The sequence below is a fragment of the Toxotes jaculatrix genome, chromosome 16, assembly GCF_017976425.1.
Source record: "Toxotes jaculatrix isolate fToxJac2 chromosome 16, fToxJac2.pri, whole genome shotgun sequence".
NCBI lineage: Eukaryota > Metazoa > Chordata > Actinopteri > Toxotidae > Toxotes > Toxotes jaculatrix.
The window spans coordinates 13,021,395-13,047,642 of NC_054409.1; the positions used below are offsets into that span (position 1 = coordinate 13,021,395).

The 26,248-nt window shown below is 39.8% G+C and overlaps 1 protein-coding gene across 1 annotated transcript in view; it reads left to right on the forward strand.

The window, feature by feature from the left end:
- si:dkey-112m2.1 (transmembrane protein 132C) overlaps positions 1-26,248 on the forward strand; it is a 125,211-nt gene that overhangs the window by 63,899 nt on the left and 35,064 nt on the right. The window contains exon 3 of the mRNA XM_041059133.1: positions 7,162-7,305. Within this exon, the coding sequence (XP_040915067.1) occupies positions 7,162-7,305 (144 nt within the window). The remainder of the gene's footprint in view (positions 1-7,161; positions 7,306-26,248) is intronic.

Sequence of the window (26,248 nt, forward strand, 5' to 3'; positions counted from 1 at the left end):
TTGATAAATTTCACTTTTTATGAGCAGCAATTTCATTTCATATTAGTTTTGTCTCCCGTTTTTAAGAAAATAATGCCTTAATTACATCTTACACCCCCCCTCCCTCCCCCCCTCTATGATGGCTTACGTATGGGTTGCATTCTGGCCCAAAACACCCCCCATGCATTATGCAGAAACGGGCTCCACATTAGTGCCATCTCATCATATTATTATTATCATAGTATTCCTGAGGCAGTTACTTACAAAATGATGTTTTAAGGATTCCATTAGCCTCATTTGTTTAATGTTCAATAATACGTGGCCAATGTCAGATTAATTTGTTCTTTTAATGTAAAACTTTTCCCTTTTCATTTCCTCAGTCATATACTGAATAACACCAGCCATTTTGTACATTATCCAGCTGCTGATCAAATGGTCTCTCTGAATGAGTGAAGAAGTAGGGCTAGTCATTGTGACAGTAAATTGTACTGATGCCTCTGTTCAAAACACCAGGGCCTTGGGATCCAAATGATATTTGCTATTTATTTACAGCAAAATAATGATTTTCTCATCACTAAGATGCATTTAAATGTACTGTATGTATGAGATCTAGCCCAGGTTTTCAAATGAAATATTTCTTTCCTCGGAGAAGCTCAGGGGCCTCTCTGAATTCGACTTGAATTCATTTCTCAGTGCTCCTGACCATATGATTGCTCTTGATCTGTCATGGATTCGTTCATGTCATGAGGCTATGGCCAGCTCACATTTTGAACCTCCTCTCATTTGAAGTCAGCCAGCGCTCCTCTGACAGTTATTTCTTCTTTTTTTTAAAAGCCGCAAGTTTGCTCCCAGAGCTCAGGTCCAAGCTCCGTATGTCAGTCATCTGGCTGCTTTTCCTTTTAATTAAAAAAAGACTGTGAAGGAGGTGTTAGATGTTAGATGAGGCATCACCACACTCAGTGTGTTTTTCAGGAATCCAGACATGGATGAAGAGCGAATTTGGCTGAAGGCAATCAAATCCTGTCCTCTCTATATGAAAAGCATCTACTCTTTTCTTGGACAGCACGGTGCTGTGTCCAGCTACCTGACTGTAAACATGTCTAGTGTTTGGTGACAGTCAGCACCTCCTCAATTAAGTAGCACTCGATACAATCCACTCCAAGTTGAAATGACTAAGTAGCACTTTAAGTAGTACTCCTTTTGATCATTTTGGCCCTTGATAGATGGGTAGCTTTTAACCCTTTACAGCTCCCATTCCCACCCATTCACTGTCTGGTTTAGATCACATGGATATTGATCTGTGAAGAATGGTGAGATGAGGAGGCGGTCAATGGCAACGAGAAGTGAAATTGACATTTCACAAGGGTAAAGTGAAGGACAGGATAAGCCTCCCGCAAGGCCTCATTTTCCAACAGCACTTTTCCAGTAACATCCAGAGGAAATTAGAGGGAGTGGATGAAAGTGAGGAGATGACAGCCTGCTTGAATATAACAATACATTCCTCCAATCCTCTTTTTTTCTAAGAAAGAAATGAGAGGATTTTAAACCCTGAGATTCCTCTTTGAACAAGTTCGGCTAAGTACTATGTATGGTATCTACAGTTTGGACACAAGGTAGTATTTGTTGCAAAGTTATTGTATTGGATTGCACTGTGTAGGTGTCAATGGTGATGTCCATTCCCTGTATTTTCAACATAGTCTGAAAGTTAAAAGTTCATGGATTTGTTCATTGATTTTTCTAAAGAACATACAGCATTGAGTATTAGAATGGACAGCAGAAAGGAAGTGAGACTTTAGTAAAAAAAAAAAAAAAAAAAAAAAAAAAAGAATTAGATTTAGTCTACGGTTATGCATCTCTATGAGGCTACAGTGCTCATTGTAAAGAAAACCAAACTGTTTGCACAAACTGAAAATTTGACTTCGTCATGGCGGTCGATGAAAAGCCAGGGGAGCCACCAAAGTTCACAAAAAACATGAATGACTGCACCAAATGGCACAGTAATCCATCCAACAGCGGTCGACACATTTTACCATGAACCACCAATGTCAACCTGCTGGTAGCAGTAGAGGAATAGTCAGGGGGATTAAAAAAAAGTCAGTAGAATTCATCATCTGGGGAGCATGATTACCTGAACCAAGTACCCAGTGGACTGTCTAAGCTTTGAGCCTCATTTCTAGTGTGGCTAAATACTTTCAAAACAGCTCTTTTACACCATAAAGTCTTAATTACAGGTGTGTTGAGCCACATACTGTGAACTGAAAAGAATCCAGGAATCACACACACAGCTGTTCACTTGTTCTCACTTTTCTTAATTAAGACATTTCGGTTGGTAGACCTTCAAATTACCTGATGAAGGTTTACCAACTCAAATGAAGTAATTAAATCAAAGGAATTAGAGTGACCAACAGCGTGCAGGATTCCTTTTAAAATTAAAAAAGACTGTAGGGCATCAAAACTAAATGGGTGGGTGGGGGGCTCTGGTGAGGGAGGATGATAGAGAGCGATGTGAGAAAAGCTTGTGAGTATGTGTGTATATACAGTGAAGGAAGCAGGTTGTTTCAGAGGGAAAAGATAAGAGAGACACAGGGAGGTAGGAAAAGAGACATGCTGAAAGTGAGACAAAAGGGTGAGACGGAGAGAAACGCAGCAGAATGCATGGGTGGAGATGAGCTTTGTCTGGTGAGTGTCTTTATCTGATAGTGTTAATCTTGTTCTCCGTTCACAGTGTTGCCACGCACCAGAGCTTCTAACTAGCTAGATAATGGGAAGAACAGCATCAAACTCATTAATTGAATTAGCTCTCTCTTTATCTCCACATCTGCCTGTGTCCGCTCACCCCTAAATACACTCCAGCGACAACCATTCCACAGCTAACCCTGTTTCACCTTTCTAATTTATTGAACTGGCTTCAACCCTGGTTCACTTGTCAGTGGCTACTATCTAATTGAATTTTACCCAGAGGTGATGGAGATCATTGTGTTTTTTGAGCAAGAGGAATAGAGAGGGAGGGAGCGAGCACAAAGCAAGCCAAACAGCTTGTGTGTTTATTTCATAACTGGATTTAGCTGCAGGTGTTTGAGAATTAAGGGACACAGGCCATCTAAACTAGCTCAATGTGATTTGGCCAATTTCGCCTGCTGTCAGTAAATTGAATTCAGCTAAACTACCTTTTTGAAATTAATTTGGAAAATATGCTAAGCCATGAGTTACTGCGCGTTTCACATTTATCTAAGCACCAGACCAATTTGAGATCTAAGGGGCTTTTTTCATCAATGGTTTCAAGCTTTTCAGTGGCGTTAGTTAATGATGCCTCACAACCTGGTTGTAGGTTATATATCTACTATGGCTAATCTGTATTACAGCTTCTCTCCACATGTGCAGGGGGAGTTTGGTTTGCAGTGGAGCTGATATCAGAGCAATTGTTCTCACTTTCATTTATCTCTACTAAAGGTTTGCTTTGTCCACCAGCCCACTCTCTCCCAGTGACTTAACATTATATCAGATATAGACACAGACCAAGGTGCATGTGTGTATCTGTGTGTGAAGTGACTGGCTTCTCTCAGTTCTGTGTCTCCATCTTTGCCAGAGTAATGATCTCTTATCACCTGGATGGCAATACAGGGAACCATTTTTCTCCTATTTTTCATTTTTTGCTATTACTATTTTAACTGAAAGCTTAGTGGGGGTAACAACCTTGCAAATGGCCTCCCGAGGATGACATTGACATATATCCTCCTCTTATTGTTGGAAATGTAAGACCAGAACAGACAGCAAATGCCAGAGCAGACTACAAGCTGTTATTTTAGCCTCTTAACCAATAACGCCCTCTTTTCAACACGTCTTCTCTCCTGACTGATTTCCTTCATCCTCTCTCCTTTTTCACCACCCTGATACAACGCCTGTCTTTTCTAATCTGCCTTGCTGGTCTCTGTAAACCACCACCTCTTTCTGCTCAGACACCTTTAACACCAAGCTATCGTTCGGGTTGGAAGAATAGCTTGGTGTTAATGGTGTTTGGGTGTAGCTGCTTTCAGGGAAAGACACTCTTCCTCCTTCCTTTGCCTAAAACTTTTTTCATTTGTCTTCAAGTACAGTAAGGAATCTATCCTGCCCCAGTTTTGTGTGTTTGTGTACATTAAACTGTATGTATAGTATTCTATGTTTTCAATAAATTGCCAATGTTTGAGTTTTTATGATTCAAAAATACTCTAAATATCTTATATATGCATTTGCCACACCTCATCTTGGCTCCTGCACCTTCCTGTACTTCTGTGAGAGAAACTGTTACCTGTCTAGACTCACTCAGCCAGACACACTCAAATTTGAGCATCATGATAATGACTACCTTTGCCTTTTAGAACTGAAGTTAATATCAAACTGACTGCAAGTCTGCAACTGCCTGAATGTATTTCTGACTCTGTAACTCCTGAGGATGAGTTACAGAGAACAACCTGAAAAAGGCTGCTTACATGTTAATGAATCAGTATATATATATTTATATTTATATATATTTATATATAGGTATACATAGACATCTTTTTTCAAGACAGTTTGATAAACTTGATGTTTCTAAAATACATCTTCTAACTTCATGAAAAGTATTTCAATCATGTAGAATTATTTGTGTTTTATTTGATTGGTAATGCATTGCTATTTTATTTATTATTGTTATCTTGATACACTGGTGATTTAAAATCATTATATAGAATATAAAATGTTACATGCACAAAATACCCTCTCACACAGTCTTCAAGTTATTCAGAATTGTTTGTACTGTATGTAATTTTCTTCTGTGCAAAGTACATAAATATTAATGAGCTTTTGTATTTCATTCAGCATGCAAGAGGCATGCCACAGTCCAAGGTGTGCTGACATGTTATTCTGGCAGTGGCCATTCTGGAGTGTCATCTCTGAGCATCAGTCGGGGAGAGCATCATCTCATCTGTAAATACTCATCCCACTGATGCAGGGCTTCATGGAATTAATGAGGCAGCTTCATGTGCTGATGCATGTGGAAGGGGGTGAAGGAATGGGGGTGAGGGGGTGGGGTGTGGGGTGTGGCGGGGTTGGACTCCCCTCAAATTGCTTTTCTTTATTGCCTCCCTGCCTTCACCCTCCCTCACCAGAAATCATATTAGCCGAACCAATCTCATTTACAACATGCCATTTGTTAATTTAGCCCCCTTGCTTGTTGGTTATAGTGCATGCTTGGGTTTGTATGTCAAGCTGCGCACGAGTGAGAGAGAGACAAAGTGAGTGTGATGGAGGAGGAAGAAAGAGAGTGAGAGAGAAGGATTAGACAGGAGCACATTTAGATAAGAAAGAAAGAAAGAAAAGGACAGGTTGCAGAGTGCTAGGACCCTGGACAGCACAGTTCAGGATTTCTTCTTCGTTGTACATCAATACTGATCAATCCGTCATCCAACTGGTTAATTCATTGATTAACTGATTAATCATTTACGCTATGAAATGCCAAACGACAGAACAACCACAGAAGCTAAAGGGATTTTCTACAACTGCTCATTTACGCTGACCAACAGCCAAAAAACAGAAACAGAATAAGCAAGAAAATCTTTTCAATTGTTAAAAAACATCAGGGGTTTTTTGTGTGTGTGTGTGTAAAACGACCAAAGCAATCAATTGCTCATTAAACAAAGCATGAATTCAAGCACAAAAAATTTTCACCTCGTTAGCAAAAAAGCAAAAAAAGGAGAGAAAGAAGTGGCTGCTCTGCATCTTCGTGGGTCCCGAAGCATTTCTACCTTCAAATTGGAATTTGATGTTCGATCGATACAGCATATAGTCTACTGTAAGAGTTTAGTCTGTATTAGCTGATTATCATTCCACCTGTCGTCTGCTGTCAGTGCTGAATCTGCTTGCGAGTCTGTAGTAATTACTGTGCCGTGGCTAAGGTGACGACTGGGAAACAGGAGGGCAGACGACAATCAGTTGTCTCCTCCTAGTTATTGTCTGCGTCTTCCACACCAGTGGCCTTTATCTTTGCTTGTCAGGAGCGGCAACCAACACGAGGCCAGTTATTACCAGCCCTGCAGCTCGGATAAGATCAAAGAAAACCGGTTGAACATGGAAGATGTAATGACTGTGCTCTTCTAAGGACTGCTGCATGGTTTGTCATGTCATTATCCTCCCCGTTAACGCTCCGCTCTTTTTTTTTCTTCATCTTTTACAAGTCTTTCACAGTTCCACAACGAGGACTGTCTCCAATTATTTTGATGTGGAGAGAAATTACCCGGCGATGATCTTTTACTGAATAGAAATGTTTTCTTTCTTCTCACCTTTTTGGTACTGTTGGTGTTTTACCTTAGATCTGGCTTTTCTTGTCATCTCCCTTGCTTCTTTTTTTTTTTTCTCACCTAAGATATTCTGCCCCATTGGTAACCAGAGGTTTGAACAAGAGCAATTTGTCATGTTGGAAAAGGAAGTACTAAAAGCAACTCATGTACCTTATGGTAATTCCACCTGACAGTGGAGGAGGAGGAGGAGAGCAACAGTGTGTCAGTCTACTGGAAGAGGAGAAGGTCATGGTTCTTCGGCACCTGTCTACCCTCCCACAGACTGTGACCATGAGCAGTGGATGTGATAAAGGGACAAAGAAAAGTGTGTGTGTGTGTGCGTGCATGTGCGTTTGGGGGAGTGTGTGTGTGTGTGTGTGTGTGTGTGGGGGGGGGGGGGGGGGGGGGGTCGCTGCCATTTCTGTTCCTCTTAAGGACTTGTCATGTAAGACTACGCCTCCATTCTCGTTCTGTATGTACATTCACTGGGATAAACTAACTTTCAAAGAGGTTAATTTGAAGTAGCTACCCCTGACTCGTAATTATTTCAGTTCAGCCAACAAGCCATCTGTTGTCCTGATGCTAGGTTTCATCACTGCTAATGAAATAATTTGGCTTGTACCTGTCAGATTCACTTTCCTGAAGCAATGTTCCTCCCAAGAAAAATATGAAAACAAGGTCTGAAAATATTTTAATTTACACCACTTAGTCATTATATGCGTACTCTTCAAAATGGACAAGATCTAGTAGAAAAGAATCCTAGAATTCATTGTGTGAATTCATAGTTTTCTCAGCACTTAGCAACGACAAACTTTTTTTGCTTCAGTGTAGTGCTCTGATAGTAGTAAAGCATGTATGTAACCTGTGCATGTGTGTGTGTGTGTTTCAGGGTCAAGCTGAAGGACGGAGTGGCGTTCCTAGGAGCCAGAGCCAGTAACCCCGTCGTGTGGACGGTGAGCCAGGATGTCAGAAGTGAAGGCCACAGAATTGTCACCCTCCACTGTCGGAGGAAGGAGAACAGTTTCAGTCAAAGGTATGTCTCACTCGCCTCTCCTTCTACCAAATTAATCAGCGTTTGAATGAAATATGAACTGAACACCCTGCTGAACAACCAAAAAGCAACGGCGCACTTGTTCATTTCTTGGACAGCTGTCAGTAGAGAGTGATTGCAAAGCACGAGGATGAAAGAGGACATGACTCAGCATCTGACCCATTCATTCCTTGGCACTGCCGTGCGCACAGGTCTTCAGTCAGTCAGTCACAAGCCAAGTCAATAAAATGCATTGTTCAAGGAACATAGTGTTGCCTTTTTGCTTGCACTTAAAAAATAAGTCTTGCATTATTTTATACAGTTCTTACTGTCAGCAAACGACAAGACTAAAGCCTGACAGCTCATTCCTCTGTGCTATAGACTTAAAACACATCATGGAGTCACACGGGTGCACTAGGTGAACTGTTCTTCCTTTACACTGAACATAAGCATACAGCTTCCTGCTCCTGGAAGTACTTAGTAGGGTCTGAAAAGAGTCTGCAGTAAATACACTATTCACTCCTATCTGAGTCACATCTGGTAGAAACAACATCACCCAGCTGTTTTTAGAAAAATATTTAGCTTTTTTTTTTATTTAAAGTATATACTCATGACAAATGGGCCAAACACACCGCCTTATCTTATTATGTAACATCCATGTTACAACAGATTCAATTTAAATTGTGGTTTTAATGAGAAATAACCAGATCAAAGTAACTTTTCCTGACTGTAATCATTTTCCATTATATATATATATATATATATATATATATATATATATACTCAAATTAACTAATTTGAGTACTTTTAAGTTACCTACCAACCAGACAATTAAAGAAGAGACTGAACCATCACTATTGTTTGTTGTTTTAGGAGAACAGGGGTCAGTCAATGTGTGTCCTCCTGGTAGCAAGATTTCAGGTCTAACTAAATTATCTCACTGGTGAACCAACAGTGAGATAATTTAGTTATGCATGTTTTATCCCATTAACTACAAGTCATGAACTGTATACTTTACTGCTGAACATTTTTCAAAGCATACCATGTTTTTCTAAGACTGATTCCCCACCTTCTACACAACCATTAATTTCACTTTATTTCAGTGCACCAAGAAAATCAAGCAGCAGAGACTTGACACTTCCTTGAGATGGGTGATTCATCACAGTATATGTCCCTGAGGGGTTTTATCATCGTGGTAAAGAAGTTGGGAACCTTTTTCAAAACTGTTGATGCATTTAAAGTTGTTACTTTAATGAGCTATGTTGACAAAAATCAAATCCAAATCACCCCCTAAAAACAGCTGATACAGATATTGTGAAATTAAGAAATAACATGAATCTGGTTGTTTGTTACATCAAGGAAACTGCTCTTCAATAGCTGATGCTCAAAATTGTGTTAACAGTGAATCCTTGAACAGAATTCTGAAGAGTCCTATCCCATAACTCAATTAATTCATAAAATTTGATATAAAAATTCAGACAAACTTGAAAGGCAGGAAATACATCTAAAACATGTGGTGCAGTTTGCTTTGACAACGGTCAGCAGTAATGTGAGGCACAGAGTATATCTAAAATGTACAGGAGTGATCCTTTAAGTACGACTTAAGGAAGGAAATCAGACTGTCATGTATTACAGTATTACAGTGTATTATCAGTCCGAGCAACTTACTTAAAGCCGTTATGTGTATAATTTGAGAATGTCTGCTGGGTGATTGCATACATTTAAAGTGTTCAATAAAAGATCGTTACAGGGTATGAGAAAACATTTGCAACTTTCTAATCATGACCAAAGAACGTAAAGCACGTATATGTGAGCTCACATGTGGAAGACTGCTGCTCACATGACAAGTGTGTCCAGTAATAACAGTGCGAGTCTTTCCTGTGTTTTAATGTACAGTGTTTGACATTCAACTCAGCAGCAAAATGATTTCAGGCAATGACGAAGTAGCTGCACACAGGAAGTGACACACCGTGGCTGGGCTGTTATTTCCTCCTGGGTGTCAAGGTGACGACAGTGATGAATGACAAGTCATCTATCATTTACATGCATCTCTTTCACAGCCCCGCTGAGAAGAGTTTGAATTATACAGGGCTGCTCAAATCAAGGTCATACATGTTGAATCAGGTATTACGCCTCGAAATTCTGCTCTCGACAAAAGACTACCTTGAAGTATTGAAATGAAAATGAAACACCTGCCATGACACTGTGCTTTTAGGTTTCCCAAGTTTACACCGGTTCCTGCTTTTGATTTCCAAACCAGAACAAAATGAACTTTGTGGACTTTTACTTGTCCAGTGAAATTGTTTTTTGAATTGCTTTTATGAAAGGAATAGTCCTCGCAGATGCGTAATCCTGCTTCATTTATGTGCTGTCTCGGTGGTCAAGCCGATGAGCACTGGTGAATCTCTGCAGATATTTTCCAGACTAAATACAACAGAAAATAATGAATAATGTAGAATTCATGCTTACTCTGAGGCTACAACTGATTTAAATTTGTTGAATTTAGTCTGAAGGCCTTGAAATTTCTTAAATTACTTTTTTTATTGCTCTGGTACATGCAAGGATTTACTTTTTAATATACTTTCTCCTACTCACCAGTAATAGATCCATACAAGGGACGCCATTTTTATTCAACTGCTTTCCCGTGGGTAGCTATCCCATCAGTCAGGTTAAGTGCTAAAAGATCTTCATTAGACAGACTTTGAACAGGGGTTATGGAAATATGTAGAGATGAAAGCCAAGGAGTTTGAAAAGACAGGTGCCCTAACATATTAAATGTCTCCTAATGTCAACTGAAGCTCAATTTTGCCATCCAATAAAACAGCATCACTGCCAGAACCTGACTGATAAACAGCAGACAGCGGGATGAGTCTCCTCTGGCTCGTGGTAGAAAGACATAACCGCCAATGGTGTAACCGCCAGGTGGAGGACGGACTCAGACAGGCTTGGTGACCACACTTCAACTGTGGATATGCAGACTCAGAGTGACAGTTGAATGTGAATATGAAACTGCTTGATGCACAAATGTGTTGTGTGTGTCTAAATCACATCACACTTCACTTGCTTACGCAGCCACATGTTCACTGTTCTGATCTGCTGTACGCGGTGGGAACTGAGGCAGCTGAGATTTGAGGTGTGAAAAGAGAAGGCAAATGGTCAGAGTGGTAGTACAGAAGAGGAAAAGAGGTGAAACAAAGTCTGGGAGGACACAAAGCATGTGAAATAATAACAATATCTGAACCGTGAACACATGCTGGGTGTGCAAATAGGGTTTACAGTAAAAGTCATAGCCGAGGTCATTAAAAGATTTAGGAAGTGCGTGCTGCTGCAACAGCTATACAATAAGGCAAGAAGAAAGTATAGACAATATGTTGACAAATTCTGATACAGTCACTGTACTTATGGAGGCTTGTATGGGAATGGATTACATAAATAGTTGTCTGGGTTTCAATACCAAACTTTAACCAAAATTGTATTTATATAACAGTAAAAAAAAAAAAAAAAAAAAAAACGTTTGCTACACACAATGAAAAGGTCTCATAATGTTTTGGATTTCGTTTGCATCACGCCTCAGTGTTCCTGCAGAAGATCTTCTGTTCTTTTTCAAGAGATGGCATGTCATCTCTTGTGAACAATAAACTGAACACAATTTTCTAAAACATCAAAAAAAGATGTGTGTAATCTAGTTTGTCCCTCTTATCATTAGTCCATGTTGAGCAGACTTAGCCACACATAGGTTACTATGTACATGACTGCACAAGTCTCCAGGCTGTAATAAAGCTGAGTGATGCAAGATCAAAGTGGCACAATGGTCATCAAGACAATGCTGCCTGCTCTGTTATGAAGATGTATTAGGACACTTGAATGCTAAGAGCTGTCCTTCACCAGCCAGCCGTCTGTTTCTGTGTCCTACATTATGAAAGCAGTGCTCTGTTACCATGGAAGGAGAGACTGCTTTTCCTTACCATCAAGCTAATTCATATTCTTTTTACTGCAAGTACTATTGAACTCAAAATCCTCATCAGCTGTTAGCTTAATTAAGCATGGGAACGCGTTTGCTCTGTGACTGCGCATGTGAATGTGAGTGCAGCGGGTGAGTCCTTCATGTAAATTGAGTTGTTGCTATAGGATAATCAAATTGCAAAATCAAAAAGGGAGGCATCAGCCATGTATGTCAGGTGCTCGAGCTGCTTCTGACTCCTTTATTTCTTTTTAATGAAAGCTAACACAATTTGGAGTTCCTGTTTGATTGAGGGGAAGAGTTGAGAAAAGGAAACAAATGAAGGTTTTGTTACCGCCGTGGCAGTCCTGTGGCCCTGCACTCGCTGGGTCAGTCGGAAGCTTGTCCAAACTGTGATGGGAGTTCGATTTGTAATTGCAGGATGTGTGGCATGGCATCTAACAACTAATTAAAGTAAACTGAATTTAATGGCCAACACTTCTCAATATCCTCACTCACAAATTAACATGTGCACAGAGAGACTTGCTGACTTCAAACATAAGACCCCTTTCATTCTCGAACATTTTGTCTGTTCGTTAAAATGATATCTTTGTGATTTTGGATCAATTCAATCACAACAGGGCCGGTTGTGGATAGAGAAAAAATAATGTTATGAAGGAAAAAGGAAGAAAGTGTTCTCATTTCTCTCTCACAGGATGCATCAGTGATGGATTTTAAAACTCATATTCAGGAGGGCTGCCACTTATGATTATTTTCATTGTTGATAAATCTGCAGAATATTTCCTCAATCAACAGATTTGCCCATTATCATTTCCAAGAGCTCAAGGTGGTTTTCCTCAAATGCCTTACTTTGTTCTTCAATCAGTCATCCATATTTTATAATCATCAGTTCAAACCCAGTGGCGTTCTGCTTACTATAATTTATAACAACAACATCAGAAAATCCTCACTCAGCCAAAATCCATGTTTTTCTTTCATCAAAAATGACAAAATGAAAAAATCTGTTGTCAATTTTTTTTTTACTGATTGGAAAATCCATGAATTGACAAACCGTTTCAGCTCTAACATGAAGACAATTACTGACCTTTCTGACTGCAAGCGACACTCACCCATTCCTCTCTGTAGTCTATTCCCAACTTTCCTCACCAGTTTCATCATTTATTACATAGGCAGCTGAATTCTATATTATGAAAGCAGCCGTGCATAATAAAAAAATGACAAGATGTTAGGTCATGACTCTCATTTACAACCCCCTTGCTTGTGTGCTAAATTTTTGCTGGATAATCAAACTGTAAGCTGCTGGCATGGAGGAAAGCCTAAAATTTAGTGAGAGGGGGAAGTGATGGCGTGATGATGGCCCCACATCTCAAGGTTAAAAAAAAAATTAATAACAATAAAATCTCAGCCCCCTAAATTTGCTCATTCATGACAAAATAAATAAATTATTATTACAATTATTTAATTTTCGGACATTTTTATTGTCGCACTCAACAAGACACACTTCCTATCCATCTCTGTTTATTTAACCCTTTGCTACTGTGGCCTCTCTGTTAGACAGCATTCAGCTCAGACCTGTGCCATGTTGCAAGTGTAACAAACTGTGCACTAACCATCAGACTGACCCATTGCACTACTGTTATTTGTTGTTGCTCTGTTTTATGTTTCTGAACTGCCTGAGAGCAAAGGAAAACCAGAGTCAAATTCCACAAACTTGGCCAAAAAATGAAACTGATTCTGAACATGTTTTTTTTTTATATCCAACCTACTATTGCTTTAACTTTTACAGAAAGAAAATGACTCAGATGCTTATGCAGACATTGCGCAAAATTGCCATCACATTTCTAGAAAACAGTTCACACGCATGTGTGAAAGAGACTTATTTACTTTGAAATATGCAATATTCAAAAGTGTTTTTCTTACTGTAAATATTAACTGAGTCCCGTCTGTGTGCATACAAATAAGCATGTGCTGCCTGACACACTCTCTCACACACACATCCAAACAAACAAACAAGTGAACAAATAGAACCCTCCAGCATCTTTTCACCTTCAAAGTCTATGGGATCGTGAAACATGCCACCGCATTCAATTTGTCTGGTGCTGCTAGAGAGGACTCCTGCTGTGAGTGAGTGGGAGTAAGGCTTACTCTACAAGACTGACAAGACAGCCTTACAACACCTACACAATGACGCAAGCCTGTAAAGCAAAGTTCTTAAGGCTGCTATCTAAAAACAACACCAGAGTTACGTGAGTGACGCGTAACAACGCAACATAATGAATGGAATTACACTGAAGTCATCAAGGTATGTTTTAAACTATGTGTTTCATCATGTTTTCACTTATTGCAGCTGTAGTGAAATTTATTTTAAGGTTAGGATATGAAAAATATATATATATATATATATACACACACACACACACACACAAACACTCACACATCTTACAGAGAAGTTGCATGAAGAGTCTCAGAATTCTGTTGAGCCTTTGATGAGGAAAGTCTGTTCAGTGTGAAAGCCCCGGTGTGAAAATAGGTTAAAGATTCAAATTGTTTTCCAGCAGTTGGTGAAATCATGTTTTAAGCATCAGTGAAATCGAGGCTTGTCATTCTGCATTTGCCCCAGCCATCTGCGGAGGGAGGTGACATGAGCCTCTGAGGGTCTTTCTGTGAAACAGAGGAAGCAAGCATCAATGAGGGGAATGGAAACCCCAAGCTTGTTTTAGACTGAAATGATTAGCATATTCTGCAGTGTGCCTAGAAAAGAAGAAAGCCACAATTCCCATATAAAGAGTCCATAAAGATTCGAGTTAGATAAGATTGCCTCTGCTAAGCATTGTTACACCGCCATGCAAGATTTCCTTGGAGTACACCATATATCCGTTTTTTATTGTTCTGTGAGATTACGTGCTGCGGTGTGTAAATAGTTGTGTTGCTTAGAGCTGGGCGATAATTCAAGACTAACGTTTAGCAACTTTCAGCTGAAACACATAGTGATGATTGGATCTCATCGTGTTATGGTCATATAAGTTTCTGCTGTCCAAATCAATGATTCTGAGGAAGCATGATTTTAAAAATACTGATCAGTTTTTCTTTTTAGAGATGTTAATATTAGCCTGTCAGCTGGTCAGTTGTTGTGGCACTATTTCTGGAGATGTTCCTATAGGGACAAGCAACCTATATGGTCCATCTGTTTGAAGATTTTTTTTTTTTTTTTATTTAATTTTACGTTTATAGGGCAAAGTTATACACACATATACCATTATTTCCTTCTTTTTTCTTTTAGGTTCTACTAATTAAAAACACAAGTGGCACACATGCCACATATAATTTTATGTCCATATCACTGATTGACTGATGAAGCACCAGAGTTTCCCAAGCGTGCCTTGCTCCATGCATCCTCCATTACTTCAAGCCAAGACGACCATCTGTCTGTGAATTGTGTATTTTTGCAATCTTATTTTGAAAGTTTTTTTTTTTTTTTGATTGTCACCATGTTATGTTTATGATGTGCACAATAGAAAATTCCTCAAAAGGAAAGGGTTAAAAAAAAAAAAAAACATCTTTTTATTCAACCAGCTGGGGTTTAGCAACCAACTGGAACTTGAACAACAATCAACAAATACATGGAGGGGTGTTGGTCCCTGTATTGCATGCTGTGTTCAATCACACATATGTTACCTGGGGCCCCAGCAGCGTGAACAGCCCGCTCTGTGCCACATACGGAAGCTGTGCTGCATTCATGATCTCATTATGCATGTCTAAGTGGCCCTGAAACATCATGTACATTTTAACCCAATTTGATTGATTGTTCTCATGATATGGTAATAATAGCCCGAAGCCTTGTATGGGGTGCAATCTTTTCCTGCTCTCATCACTTCCTTGCCCTATCTCAATGACAGGTTCTCCCACTTCCTCCACCCGTCATATGAAATGCAAGGCAGTTATTATGTGGCTTCTCTTATGGAAATCCTGTCATTAGAAAATAGTAGAAATTTGTCACTCACGCACACATTTGTTACTATGAGCAATGGTGTCTTCCCACAGTGGATATAATGATTATATTCCATAGGTTAGCTGGGCGTGTAATTTGAGAATTTGTGAATGTAAAATGAGCCTGCAGGGCAATACTTTGAACATACAATAGAATTCAATAATATAAATACGTATACAAAAGCTAATTTGAATAAAGAATGGTTTGTTCATTCAGTGGTGACATTTAACTACACCCCATGAACTGTGTGCCCATGCAAATGTACATTGTTTGGGTTAGCGAATATGTGTCTATAAGGCAGCTTTACTCCATGCCAGAGAGTCGTTAGGAGCCGGAGTAACTGACAGAACAATGATGAGTGAAGATTGAACGAGAAAGGAGTTCGATATTCATTCCTCTTCACTTCACGGGGAGAGGTCAGAGGGCCTTGTGCTGTTCTTTCTGATTGCACCGAGCTAAGCTCACATTGAGAATGAACACATACAATCAATGGCCAGACCAAGCAGGACCTGTGGGACTGCATTTACAACCCGAGTTAAATCAAAGGTCCCTTCAGTGCAATCTGATTCCAATAGAGGGACTCTCCGTGCATCAGTGAGATGCATGGATGTTAATGACCTGACTGCTGAGGGTATCCGTGTGTGTATGTGTGTGCACATATGCACCTATTTATGTGTATTTTATTAAGAGGGAAGTTAAAGAGTAGACTACTATTAGTGTGGGCCCTGAAAAGCATGGCAGTTTGGATTAGTTCATGTTGTAATCGGTTTAATTAACACTGGTTCAAATCAGTGTGCTCTACCAGGCAAAAAGATGGTGTGTGTGTGTATGTGGGAGAAAGTAGAAGTAAAAATGCAGTGTAAGAAAGAGATTAGATGCATTTATGTTTTTTAGGTGTGAGTGTTTTCCTGCCTGTCCTTGAATGTGTGAATGGTCTTTTGAAAGTACAATGTTACAGATGATGGATAGGGGAGATGAAGCAATTACCCTCCCAGGTGGTCTAATTTGTATGTTTGTGAACTGCTGTTTTCCTCAATTGGCTTATCACAGGTGCAGGTAGCATACAATTTGGTATGAAAAATATTTGAATACATTCTGTAATCCTTTTAAGCAATCATCTAGACATCTTATTTTCCTGTGTTTACCCGCAGGGCCACTAATGCATTGGTGAAATGCTCTTGTCTGCCTAAATGCTTCCCTTATATTAAAAAAAAAAAAAAAAAAAAAAAAAAAAGATTTCTACGGCAGTCCAAGACAGGCAACTATCTGATCGTTAGATGGATCTGGAATATTGATCATCTGTAATTTAATTTGCATGAGTGGCACATGAGTCCTATGTGTTGCAGGGACCTTCTCATGCTTTATTCAATCATAAAGGCTCCATAAAGGAAACAACCCCCTGAGTCTAACATGATCAAAATGAAAACACCGGTTTAATTTATTCCCTCAAACCTGCCATCCTGAATGCAAATCAAAATTGACACGATGCCACTTATGAAATATAATTACTGTAATCTCAGGGGAATGATTTATAGCACATCCTCTTACTCAGAGATATGCTCTGCGCTTCTCTTCCATCTAACCTTCTTCCATAACAACTCAAGACATGGCTTAGATATTTACCGTGGCTTCTATCATGTCCTTGGCCTGTGTTATCAGTGAACTAGTATATCTGCCCGTGTGAAGTAAAACATCCCTGATTGAGCCCTCTGGGACTGTGAATCTGGCTTTGACTCTAGGCTAATGTGGCTAATCAAGGTAATGCAGCCAAAGATGCTGATGCATGAAATCAGCTGGAAACCAACAGGAAGTTAACTTCTTCTGTTATCTCATATGTCAGACTGTTGTGGTTTTATTTTATTTTTTATTTAGAAGTGGCCATCTGATCAAATAATGAGTTAAACAGAAACCCACAGTCAGATAACTGCATGTGTCAAAGCAGTCCAAAATATCCCCATGTAATTTATATCATAATGTTTCTAAGATGAGCTGCTCTTGTTTCTTAGGGTTACTTTTTTTTTTTTTTTTAGGAATCAAGCGCATTAATACTGTTGAAGTAAAATTAAAGTCTCCTCCTAACAAAGCTCTGTAGTTAATCTGACTTTTATCAGCAACCAAAGCTGATGGGGAGTTGCCCACAGACAAGCTGGAGATTGGCCATGGAGCCTGGTGGTGTTTGATAAGGCAGGCCTATTGGCCTTGGGACCCTAGGCTCAGACCCTCTGATCCACTTCATCTTCTAATAAATCATCCGCTGAATCCTTGGCCCCTGTTAATGCTTTAGAGCTCTCTTTGAGGTGTACTTTTTACTTGAGGTACTGCAAGAACTACTTAAGGGATTTCCACACAGGCGTGCACCAACAACTTAAAAACACTGTATAGAGTGAAGTTAACATTAGGATCCAAACTAAACCAAAATAAAGAAACAACAAGCACTAAACACTGGCCAAGTGGATATTTTTCATATATCAAACAAATATAAGTGGAATTTGGTTCAGATGATATTCACCAGAATCTCTATATTATCATTCAGAATTTAGTTAAATTCAAGACTGCTGGGTGTGTGTGCGTGTGTCGTGTATCTGTGTGTGTACTGGGTGAGGAGTAGAGACAAATCACAAGACTAACACCTTAGAAAGTTGTTTGCTCAACTGTTGTCTTTAACACCAGATGGAGAGAAATGTAAGGGATGGCAAAGTAAGGGCCCGTATGCTGCTCCCTCTCTCATCAAATCCTTCTCTCATCCCATGGGTGAGGAGGAGAAGCTTCTGTTTACTTGACAGATTAATGAGGCAAGGGAGCAGAAGTAAGGGCCCAGGTCAGCAAGGGGTCATGGTGGGGTTGACATTCTTATTAAAACAGATACACCAATTTAATAAACTGAACCAGGGAGTGGTTTGTTTGGGTTTGTGTTGGGCGTGCACATGCATGTGGGTTAGTTGCCAGTTTTTATACTTGTTTGTAGTGTGTGAGAGAGAGAGTGACAGAGAGGCACATCTGTGGACTGAAATCATGCAGGTGTCACTGATTAAACTGGACTGGTTCAAGGTAGCATATGTTTAGGAGGCATATGAAAGCATGCATCGCATAGATAATACATGTAAAAAACCCTGAGTATATAAACAAGGTTTCTAAGCCAACCTGCCAAATATGTGGCCCGCTAGTTAGTGATGTTTTGGAGAAAAAGAAACAAAACAAAAAATGAGAACTACACTTCAAAATCGATCACAAAGGAAAATGAGTGCTGATGTCTTATTGATTTACTCTGTCAGAAACAGTGAAACAAGGAAAAGCAAAGAGTGATAGAAAAAAAAAACTAAATAAATAAATAACTATGGCTCATTAGCATCATAAAATGGCCAACAATACACTGGTTTGAGTACTTACAGCCTCTAACCTGAATGAAAGAGAACTAGAGACCTCATTAGAAAGTAAGAGGTGAGGAAGAGCTAGACAAGCAGGAGAGGCTAACTAAAAAAAAATCTAAGGCACAGAAATAGATTCTACCCTCTGTAATGTGAACATAGCAAATTAGGCTAATCCTTCAATATAATTTACTTAAGTGTCATAGTGTGGTTTTTAACAATACTTTCCTTTGTGGTGACTGAAGATCAGATCTTACAACTATTTCTTATCACTAAAAATGTGCTGCATTACTTGCCAAACTTTACAGTAAGTGAGGTCCTTAGCGGCAAGGTCAGCATGGAGAGACAGAAAAATATGCCTTTGGCAACAAAAATTAAAGAGAAAAAAATTGTGGCCAATTATGCAGTTAATTAATTAATTTGTATCAGTGAAGCTAAATGCAAATCTATCATTGATTTTTTTTTCCCGCCTTTCTTAATACAGGGTAGAGCAGTGGAGTTCTTTTTCCAGGAACTGAAAAAACAATGTGAAAAAAAAATTAAAAAAATGTAATTGGATGAAAATTTTCAATTAACCCCTCCTGAGATTCTTATTAGGCAAGGTTACTGTATCAGTCTACGAGCATCTGGGTGCCGTAAAACCTCATAGTAAGTATGCTACGGTACTGTCCTCAGAGCACAAGTCCCTACAGCCGCTTCATTTATATAATAGAGGGCTTATTACATTAGCCTGTAACTAGCAGTGTTTCAATAACACTCATCGTTGTGTTGTCATAGTGGCAATATTCCCCCACTGCTCTGCAGTGTGATAAAACTTTAACTGTGATTAAGTATGTTGAACACATGTCTACATGCTACACACGCTGTAGAAAAACATAACACGGTGTTTGCACGTGTTTCTGAAGGCATGTTCTGGGATCTGACCTTTAACGGCATCTTGCCAGTCTGAAGGCAGGAAATTGGAATTTGGGTTGGAACCTTGTTAGAGCTGAGACCAAAACCTCAGAGTGTAATAAGCTAAGAAATATATCAATGGATGCAAACAGGCCCCCCAAAAATGCACAATCTTAAGCAATAATTTTCAAAACTGCTGCCAAGATTTCGCTGCAACTTTACCACAGCGAAGGTCGCACTTTGACGACCACGGGCAGAAGCCATTAGAGGATCTGCATCTCATTGGTTCTATAATTCAGGCACGGTTTTTGCCACGTCGGCCTATATTTGCCGTATTCAGCCTGCTCCTCAATCAGTAAATTTTTCACCATTACAACCCCTAAGGAATTTGTTGGAAAATCCATCCTGCATTGCTAATGCAGAACAAATGTGAAGTGGCAAGACCTTCTACAAAAGCAAACACTATAGTCTCAAATTTGAATGATCCAAAAAGCTTTCCAAAGGCAGAAGTTCTAATTACTTCAAGTTGTACATCTATTCAAAACAGGCATTCTGCTCAGACTCCATAGATCAGCGCCGTGCACTACATTGTCTTGCTTAAGGTCACAAACATTACAGGTATGAGCGAAGGTGAAATTACTTTTGTCAGTCATTTAAATGTTCTGTTTGGCCTTCACTGTGTAGATATTATAACCAAACCTATCTGCTGACATTCCTTTAGGAGAAGAGGAAAGAAGGTAAGAGTAATGGGTAGGGCAGCGGTGATTCCATGGTAAATTTCACATTTAGAGATAGGTTGACTAAAACCAAGAAAGAAACACTTAAAAAAAAAAAGGAAAAGGAAAAGTGGGGATGAATAAAAGAAGCATAGTGGTAAGCCAAAAAGAAAACGAGAGATGAAAAGATAGAAGTATAAAAGAAAACTCCAGCAAGTGCGATCAAATAGATACCTCTCAGGCCGCAACACACACAAAGCCTAAAATCGTGCACATCATGAGATTTAACAGTAGCAGGCAGCAACCGAGAGGCAAATAATGGAAAGGACAACTTAATCTAATCCCTTGTCATCTATGTGTATATGTGTGAGTAACAAGGAAAAGAAGAAGTGTCATTTCTGGAGGAGAGTTTAAACTCCAAGGGGAGATTAGCCAGTCACACTGAGTTGATCTTATTGTCCGGGATAAGAGGATGAGCACCATAGCCCTCTGGAGAATTTTACTAACACTCCTACAGCTCACAGAAATCAATAAGGGAATAGAAGATGGTGTTTATACAATGACTGATTGTGCTGTGTTGAGTTCACTGTCTTAAGTGTGGCTTGTAACCACCAGCTGGTCCTTGAGAGCTGTTTAGTGGCAAACAGTCAAAAGGTGATAGTGATACAGGGCAGACTTTGTGCACTCCCTGAACTCCCTGTCTGTCAAGGAAATAAGTGGTTTGAGGCGTTAAACATCCAGACAGACCGGAAGAAAAACTTTTCTTACCACCTAATTTTGCTAAGACCTCACTCACCTCCACACATTTCTTTACATCTCTTATTAAAATGCAGTTGACTCAGAGGTAAACACTTATTTTCAAGGGGTTTTAAGAGGTTGCAGTTATTTGTTTACAAAGGTTAGAACCGCTTTGCTCTGATACAAATTAGCCGTGGTAATCTCTACTTGCAATTTCTAATCAGTGTTTTTTTTCTCCTTCAAATGTGTGCAAAGATCATACAGGGGAAAAAAGTATTTTATCCAGTGAAACTGCAAACATTTTGTGAACATTCCCGTCTCCTACAAAATCTTTTCCTATACTGATAATTAGCTAAGAAAAAAAATCTGTACAGCATTACATTTAGTTACATATGAACATATGAATAAATAATAATACTCAATAAATACAAAAGAAAAAAAACCAAACACACTCAAATCCCTGCAAACAGCCCCCCTAAGACCCCAAACCCCACCCCCCACAGCTCCCCAAACAAGATTTGTTTGTGAAATGCGTCAGTATTTGACGAGTAAGGTCTTTTTGCCCTGAGACAGTTGAACCACTCCCTTGATGTGTGTGTTCTTCTTTCTTTTTCTCTTAAAAATCAATTTACATACATTTTCAGGCACCCTGTTGCTATGTGATAAGCAGAGTATTTCTGAAACAGTATGTTGAAGGAAAAATAAAAGCCAGGAATTTAAATTACATGAAATTCTTAATGATGATGTCGCTCATGTGGCAAAAAAAAAAAAAATGAAAAGCTTGTTACTGCTTTGACAATGCCTGTGTGGTGACGATCTGACTTAGATTCAACTCGTAAAAGATGAGCTCTTCATAGAGTTTTTGCACCGTGTTTATATCTCCAATTTTCCGGGAGATGTGAGATATGTTTCCTCGGCTGCTTTTTAGGCTCTGATTGGCTTTTGCTACGATATGGTACAGAGTGGCGACGCTGCCTTTTGATTGGTTGATGCATGGAGCCACATCTGTTTCATGCAGGAAGCCCGAATCCTCTCATTTCACACACCGTTTGAGAGGAATATAGGAAAAATATGGCACAGAGAAGGAAAGAAAATAGACTAGCAGGCAGTTGAGAAAGGCAAGATGGGTTAAGAAAGGAGAGAGGAATGGCAGAGAGAGGAGGGAGAGAAGGGGACAGGGAAGAGGGAGAGGAGGAGAGCGGGGGGTGAGAAACAAGAGGTCAGGGAAGGAATGAGCAAGAGAGACAGCAACAGAACGACGCAGAGGGGGGTTATTTCAGAAAATATTGAAAAAGAGACAGACCAAAAAGGCAATTTGGGAGAAGAACTGAAATATCTCTCTTTCAGTCTTTTCACCCTCTGCCCCCCAAGCCTTTTGCACTCTGCAGGCCTACTGTGAAAGCAAACTAATCTGTACAGACAGGGACAGGGCTGATGTCGAGGGTTTGATAGATCCTGGGGGAAATCTCCTGCATACATAAATTGGTTATTCTTCGTTTCATCTGCCTCTTGACATGGTTTCGTTTTATGATCTCTTTCATTATCTGTCTGTCATATGTCAATGTTTATCGCCCCATAAACACATCCAATGCACACAGATGAAACAGGCATCACTGGATGGAAAGCTGGTCTCCAGACAGCACAAGGTTAGGATTATAGTGCAAGTGTTTTACGAGCACCGCACATTTATTAATAACAACTGTGACGTGGCTCGGTGAGCTGTCTTTGGGGAAGTATTTTGGGATTTGAGGCATTTCACAATGAATAAATTGTAGTTACTCACACATAATTTTGAGCTATTTTTACACTTTGTTTTATTCTGTGGCCCTTTTCTTTCTCTGTCACTCTTTCCTGCTCGTCAACACTCCCAGCCCCACAGGGGCCTCCAGCGGCCCTGCTGGCTGAATAACTTGCCCGTAACAGCCTTCTCCAAACTACCACGCATTGTTGCTTCGCAGGTCTGCTGTTCATCGGTGCAGTGGAGGATGGGTGTTGGGGGTGAGCTCTGCTACTTTCAATAGGATCTCATTAGCATCATCGGAGAGAAGATATTAGACCCAAGATAGAGAAACTCATTAGAGAGGAGCCTGCACTCCTTTACACACATGCACACATGCACACACACGCGCAAAATATGGTTTCTGCTATAGCAGATTCTGATTTATTAATCATAATATTCTAATGACCCCCAACTACATCAGGCTAAATGACCTCATTACAAACACATTCGGGTTAGCTTCTGCTGAACTAGTAGAGTCAGACTCTACTGTTAATGTGACCTTTATAACTGCACTGTAGTGAGCCGCGGATGGAAATCCTGTTGACACCAGGTTTTATTCATTGGAGAGATTTAATCTGATGTCCCTTGAGGTCTTCGAACCAATTAGAATCAAAATGTACTTCTGTTTGGAGAGACACTAAGACGGCAAATACAGAAAACACTTTGCCGCACAGCTGGAGAGTAAGTGAACTATAAATAAATTAAAACAGCTGCAAAAGCAAATCATCTGGACACTCAGAGAGCAAGAAAGAACAGTAATCACATCTTAGCCGAACATCTTCTCTGCACAATGAAGATTCTAATAAAGGAATAGAAGGATAAGCGAATAAGCAGAGAAGGAAATGAAGGGAATTTTTATTTGCTTTTATTTTATTTTATGTTCTTATTTGCCGAGAGTGAAGTTAGAAGATCAATATCACTCCCATGACTGTACATGTTAAGCAAAAAGCAGGAGTCAGTTAGCATAGCTGAGCGTAAAGACTGGAAACTCGGGGAAACAGGTAGCCTGGCTCTGTCAAAAAAGTGAGGTAAGGTAACCGAAGACGACAGGAAGTCACTGCACCCTGGGCAGATGGTTGCAAAGAAACAGTTCCAGAAAATGAAATGAAAATCATTTCCCAAAACATCAAACTGTTCCTTTAATCTTTAATGAGATTCCAAATTTTAGACCCTTCACCACAGGCTCTTCCTGACAGGTGCGAACATTCCCCCCAAATTCCCCGAATTTCCCTGGAATTTTACCAGATGCAGGTCTACCAAGTGAAGCATTGCTAATAAAATCAAGTGTGCAGCCTACAGTATGCAGGGCTTCCAGTTCCTTTTCCATATTCAGACCTGTAAAATAATTGCTAATTAAGATTTTACACTTTTTTTTTCTGAAAAAGGAGATTTGCCTAACACAGGAGAGACCAAAGCAGAAGGTGGATCTTTATATGAAGACAGATGGCCAGCGGGAGTTGCTCATCCTGCCCATCGTCACACGTACTTTGTTGAATTACTGCTGGTCTCACATGTCAGGATTCAATTACGGCCAAGGCAGCTGTGCATCCATACAATTTCTCCAGCTGTATCCAGAAGCTAATATTTTCCTGTTGCCAACAGCTCCAGTCAAGTTTCCACAGTAAAGGAAACAATAGTGCTGAAACGATTGATCAACAGAAAATGGATTAATTCTTTAAATCATTTTCTAAGGTAAAATGCCAAACATTTTTTTGCCCAACATTATCTTTGAGGACTTGCTGCTTTCTCTATCATTGTGAATTGAATATCTGTGTTTCTTGGACAAAAACATTGGGCATCGTTGGCTATAGAGGGAACAAGTAACACAATAAAAATCTTGAACCAATAACAACAATAATAATCGGTTTCGGACCGAAAGCCAGCTGGCTGTACAGTCATACGTTGGTCTGTTTTCCACTCAGAAACAACAAGCATCAGACGGCATCAGACCTTAGATAAAAGACACAACAGCAAAGATTCCAGCTGCAGACAGAAAGACAGCCACAAAGTTTCAGTTACATAAAATATGAAAAATTTCTTTCGTCAGGAATTCCTTGTATGCATCCTAACACATCTGTCTAGGAGTGCACTTTCACACAGATGTCATCTTCCCTTTTTCGCCCGACCCACAGTCAGCACACGCACAGAAAATCGTGTGAGCAGGGCCACAAACAAACATCTCATCCATAGCACATCAAAAACAAATTCTCACTGGCATAAAAATCCACTGCAGAAATCTGACCACGCAAAAAGTGCAGTCACGGCCAACATGTTTATTTACGGCATGTCCTAATGCTGGCTGAGAAGACAAGATGGACATATTGGTCTTGGAGAAAATCCCATTGTCTTCTGGCTCCAATAATGGACAACAATACATCCACTTTTACCTGAATGGATCTGTTTGAGGTTTTAATCTTAGAGCACACACCCTGGCCGTCTCTTTCTATTGCCAGACTCTCTGTTGATTCACTGTGTTGAAATAGATTCAGGTCTTTGATGTATCATTGTTGTCAGTGCTAACCAAATCACTGCTGCGCTTGAAAAGAACCCCCTCAGGTCTCCAAAAGAGACAGGAGACTTTTCTTTCACTACTTTTCTCAGGGCCAGATATCCACGGAGGTGTTAGGAGTAAAAAGAAGAAAACATGGCTGCATGTCTAACAAGCCTTTTGTGTTCCTTAGCTCCACTTTTATTTTCCTGTTTTCGAATAAAAGAAATTTCATTTTTATTTATTTAAATTTTTTTTTGCTGTTACGCCGCTTCTTTCCACTCAGAGCCCCTTTGCTGGGTACAAGAGTGTGTTTGAAATGTATCTTAGAGATTTGAAAGTGTGCACGTATTTTTCTCCGACTGTATTCTTTTACCTTGTTCTGTTTGTGCTTTCACACCCAACAATAGGACTGACAAATGGAGATACCTCAAAAGCCTCCTCAAAATGACATGACCGATTTTCCACCTCGTTTCACCACAACAAAACTGCTATGATACCGGGGCATTGTCAGTGTGCTGCTTTTATAGTGGCACAGTCAGTTCTGTGATCCCAGTAGACGTTTTGCTTTTATTGTAGCCCTTCTAACCCTGTTTCCGCTCTGTTGTTTTGTTTTTTCTTTTTTGTCTCTGCCTCTGCGTTCACCTCTTGCTCTCATCCCCATCCATGAGTCAGGGCAGGAGAAGTGATAGTTGCCAGTGAGTGTATTGAATTGTATGGTAATTGTGCTGAGAAAAGGGCATACGGTGCAGTTATGTTTCTAATGAGACATGGAGGAAGCGGGCTGACCTCTCCAACCGGTGGGCTGTGGACATTTATCATCCAAAACACGCTCTGGTTGAAGGGGTGAGGGTGAGAGAGAGTGCACCACCCTCTATTGGAGGCAACATAACACTGCAGGTGAGGGAGGAACGGAGGGAAGAAGTGCAAAGATGAGAAAAAGTCACAATAATAAAGACAACACAGAAAAAGGAAGTGGAGTTGTTCTGTAGTGTTCACCACAAAAAGCCACTGAT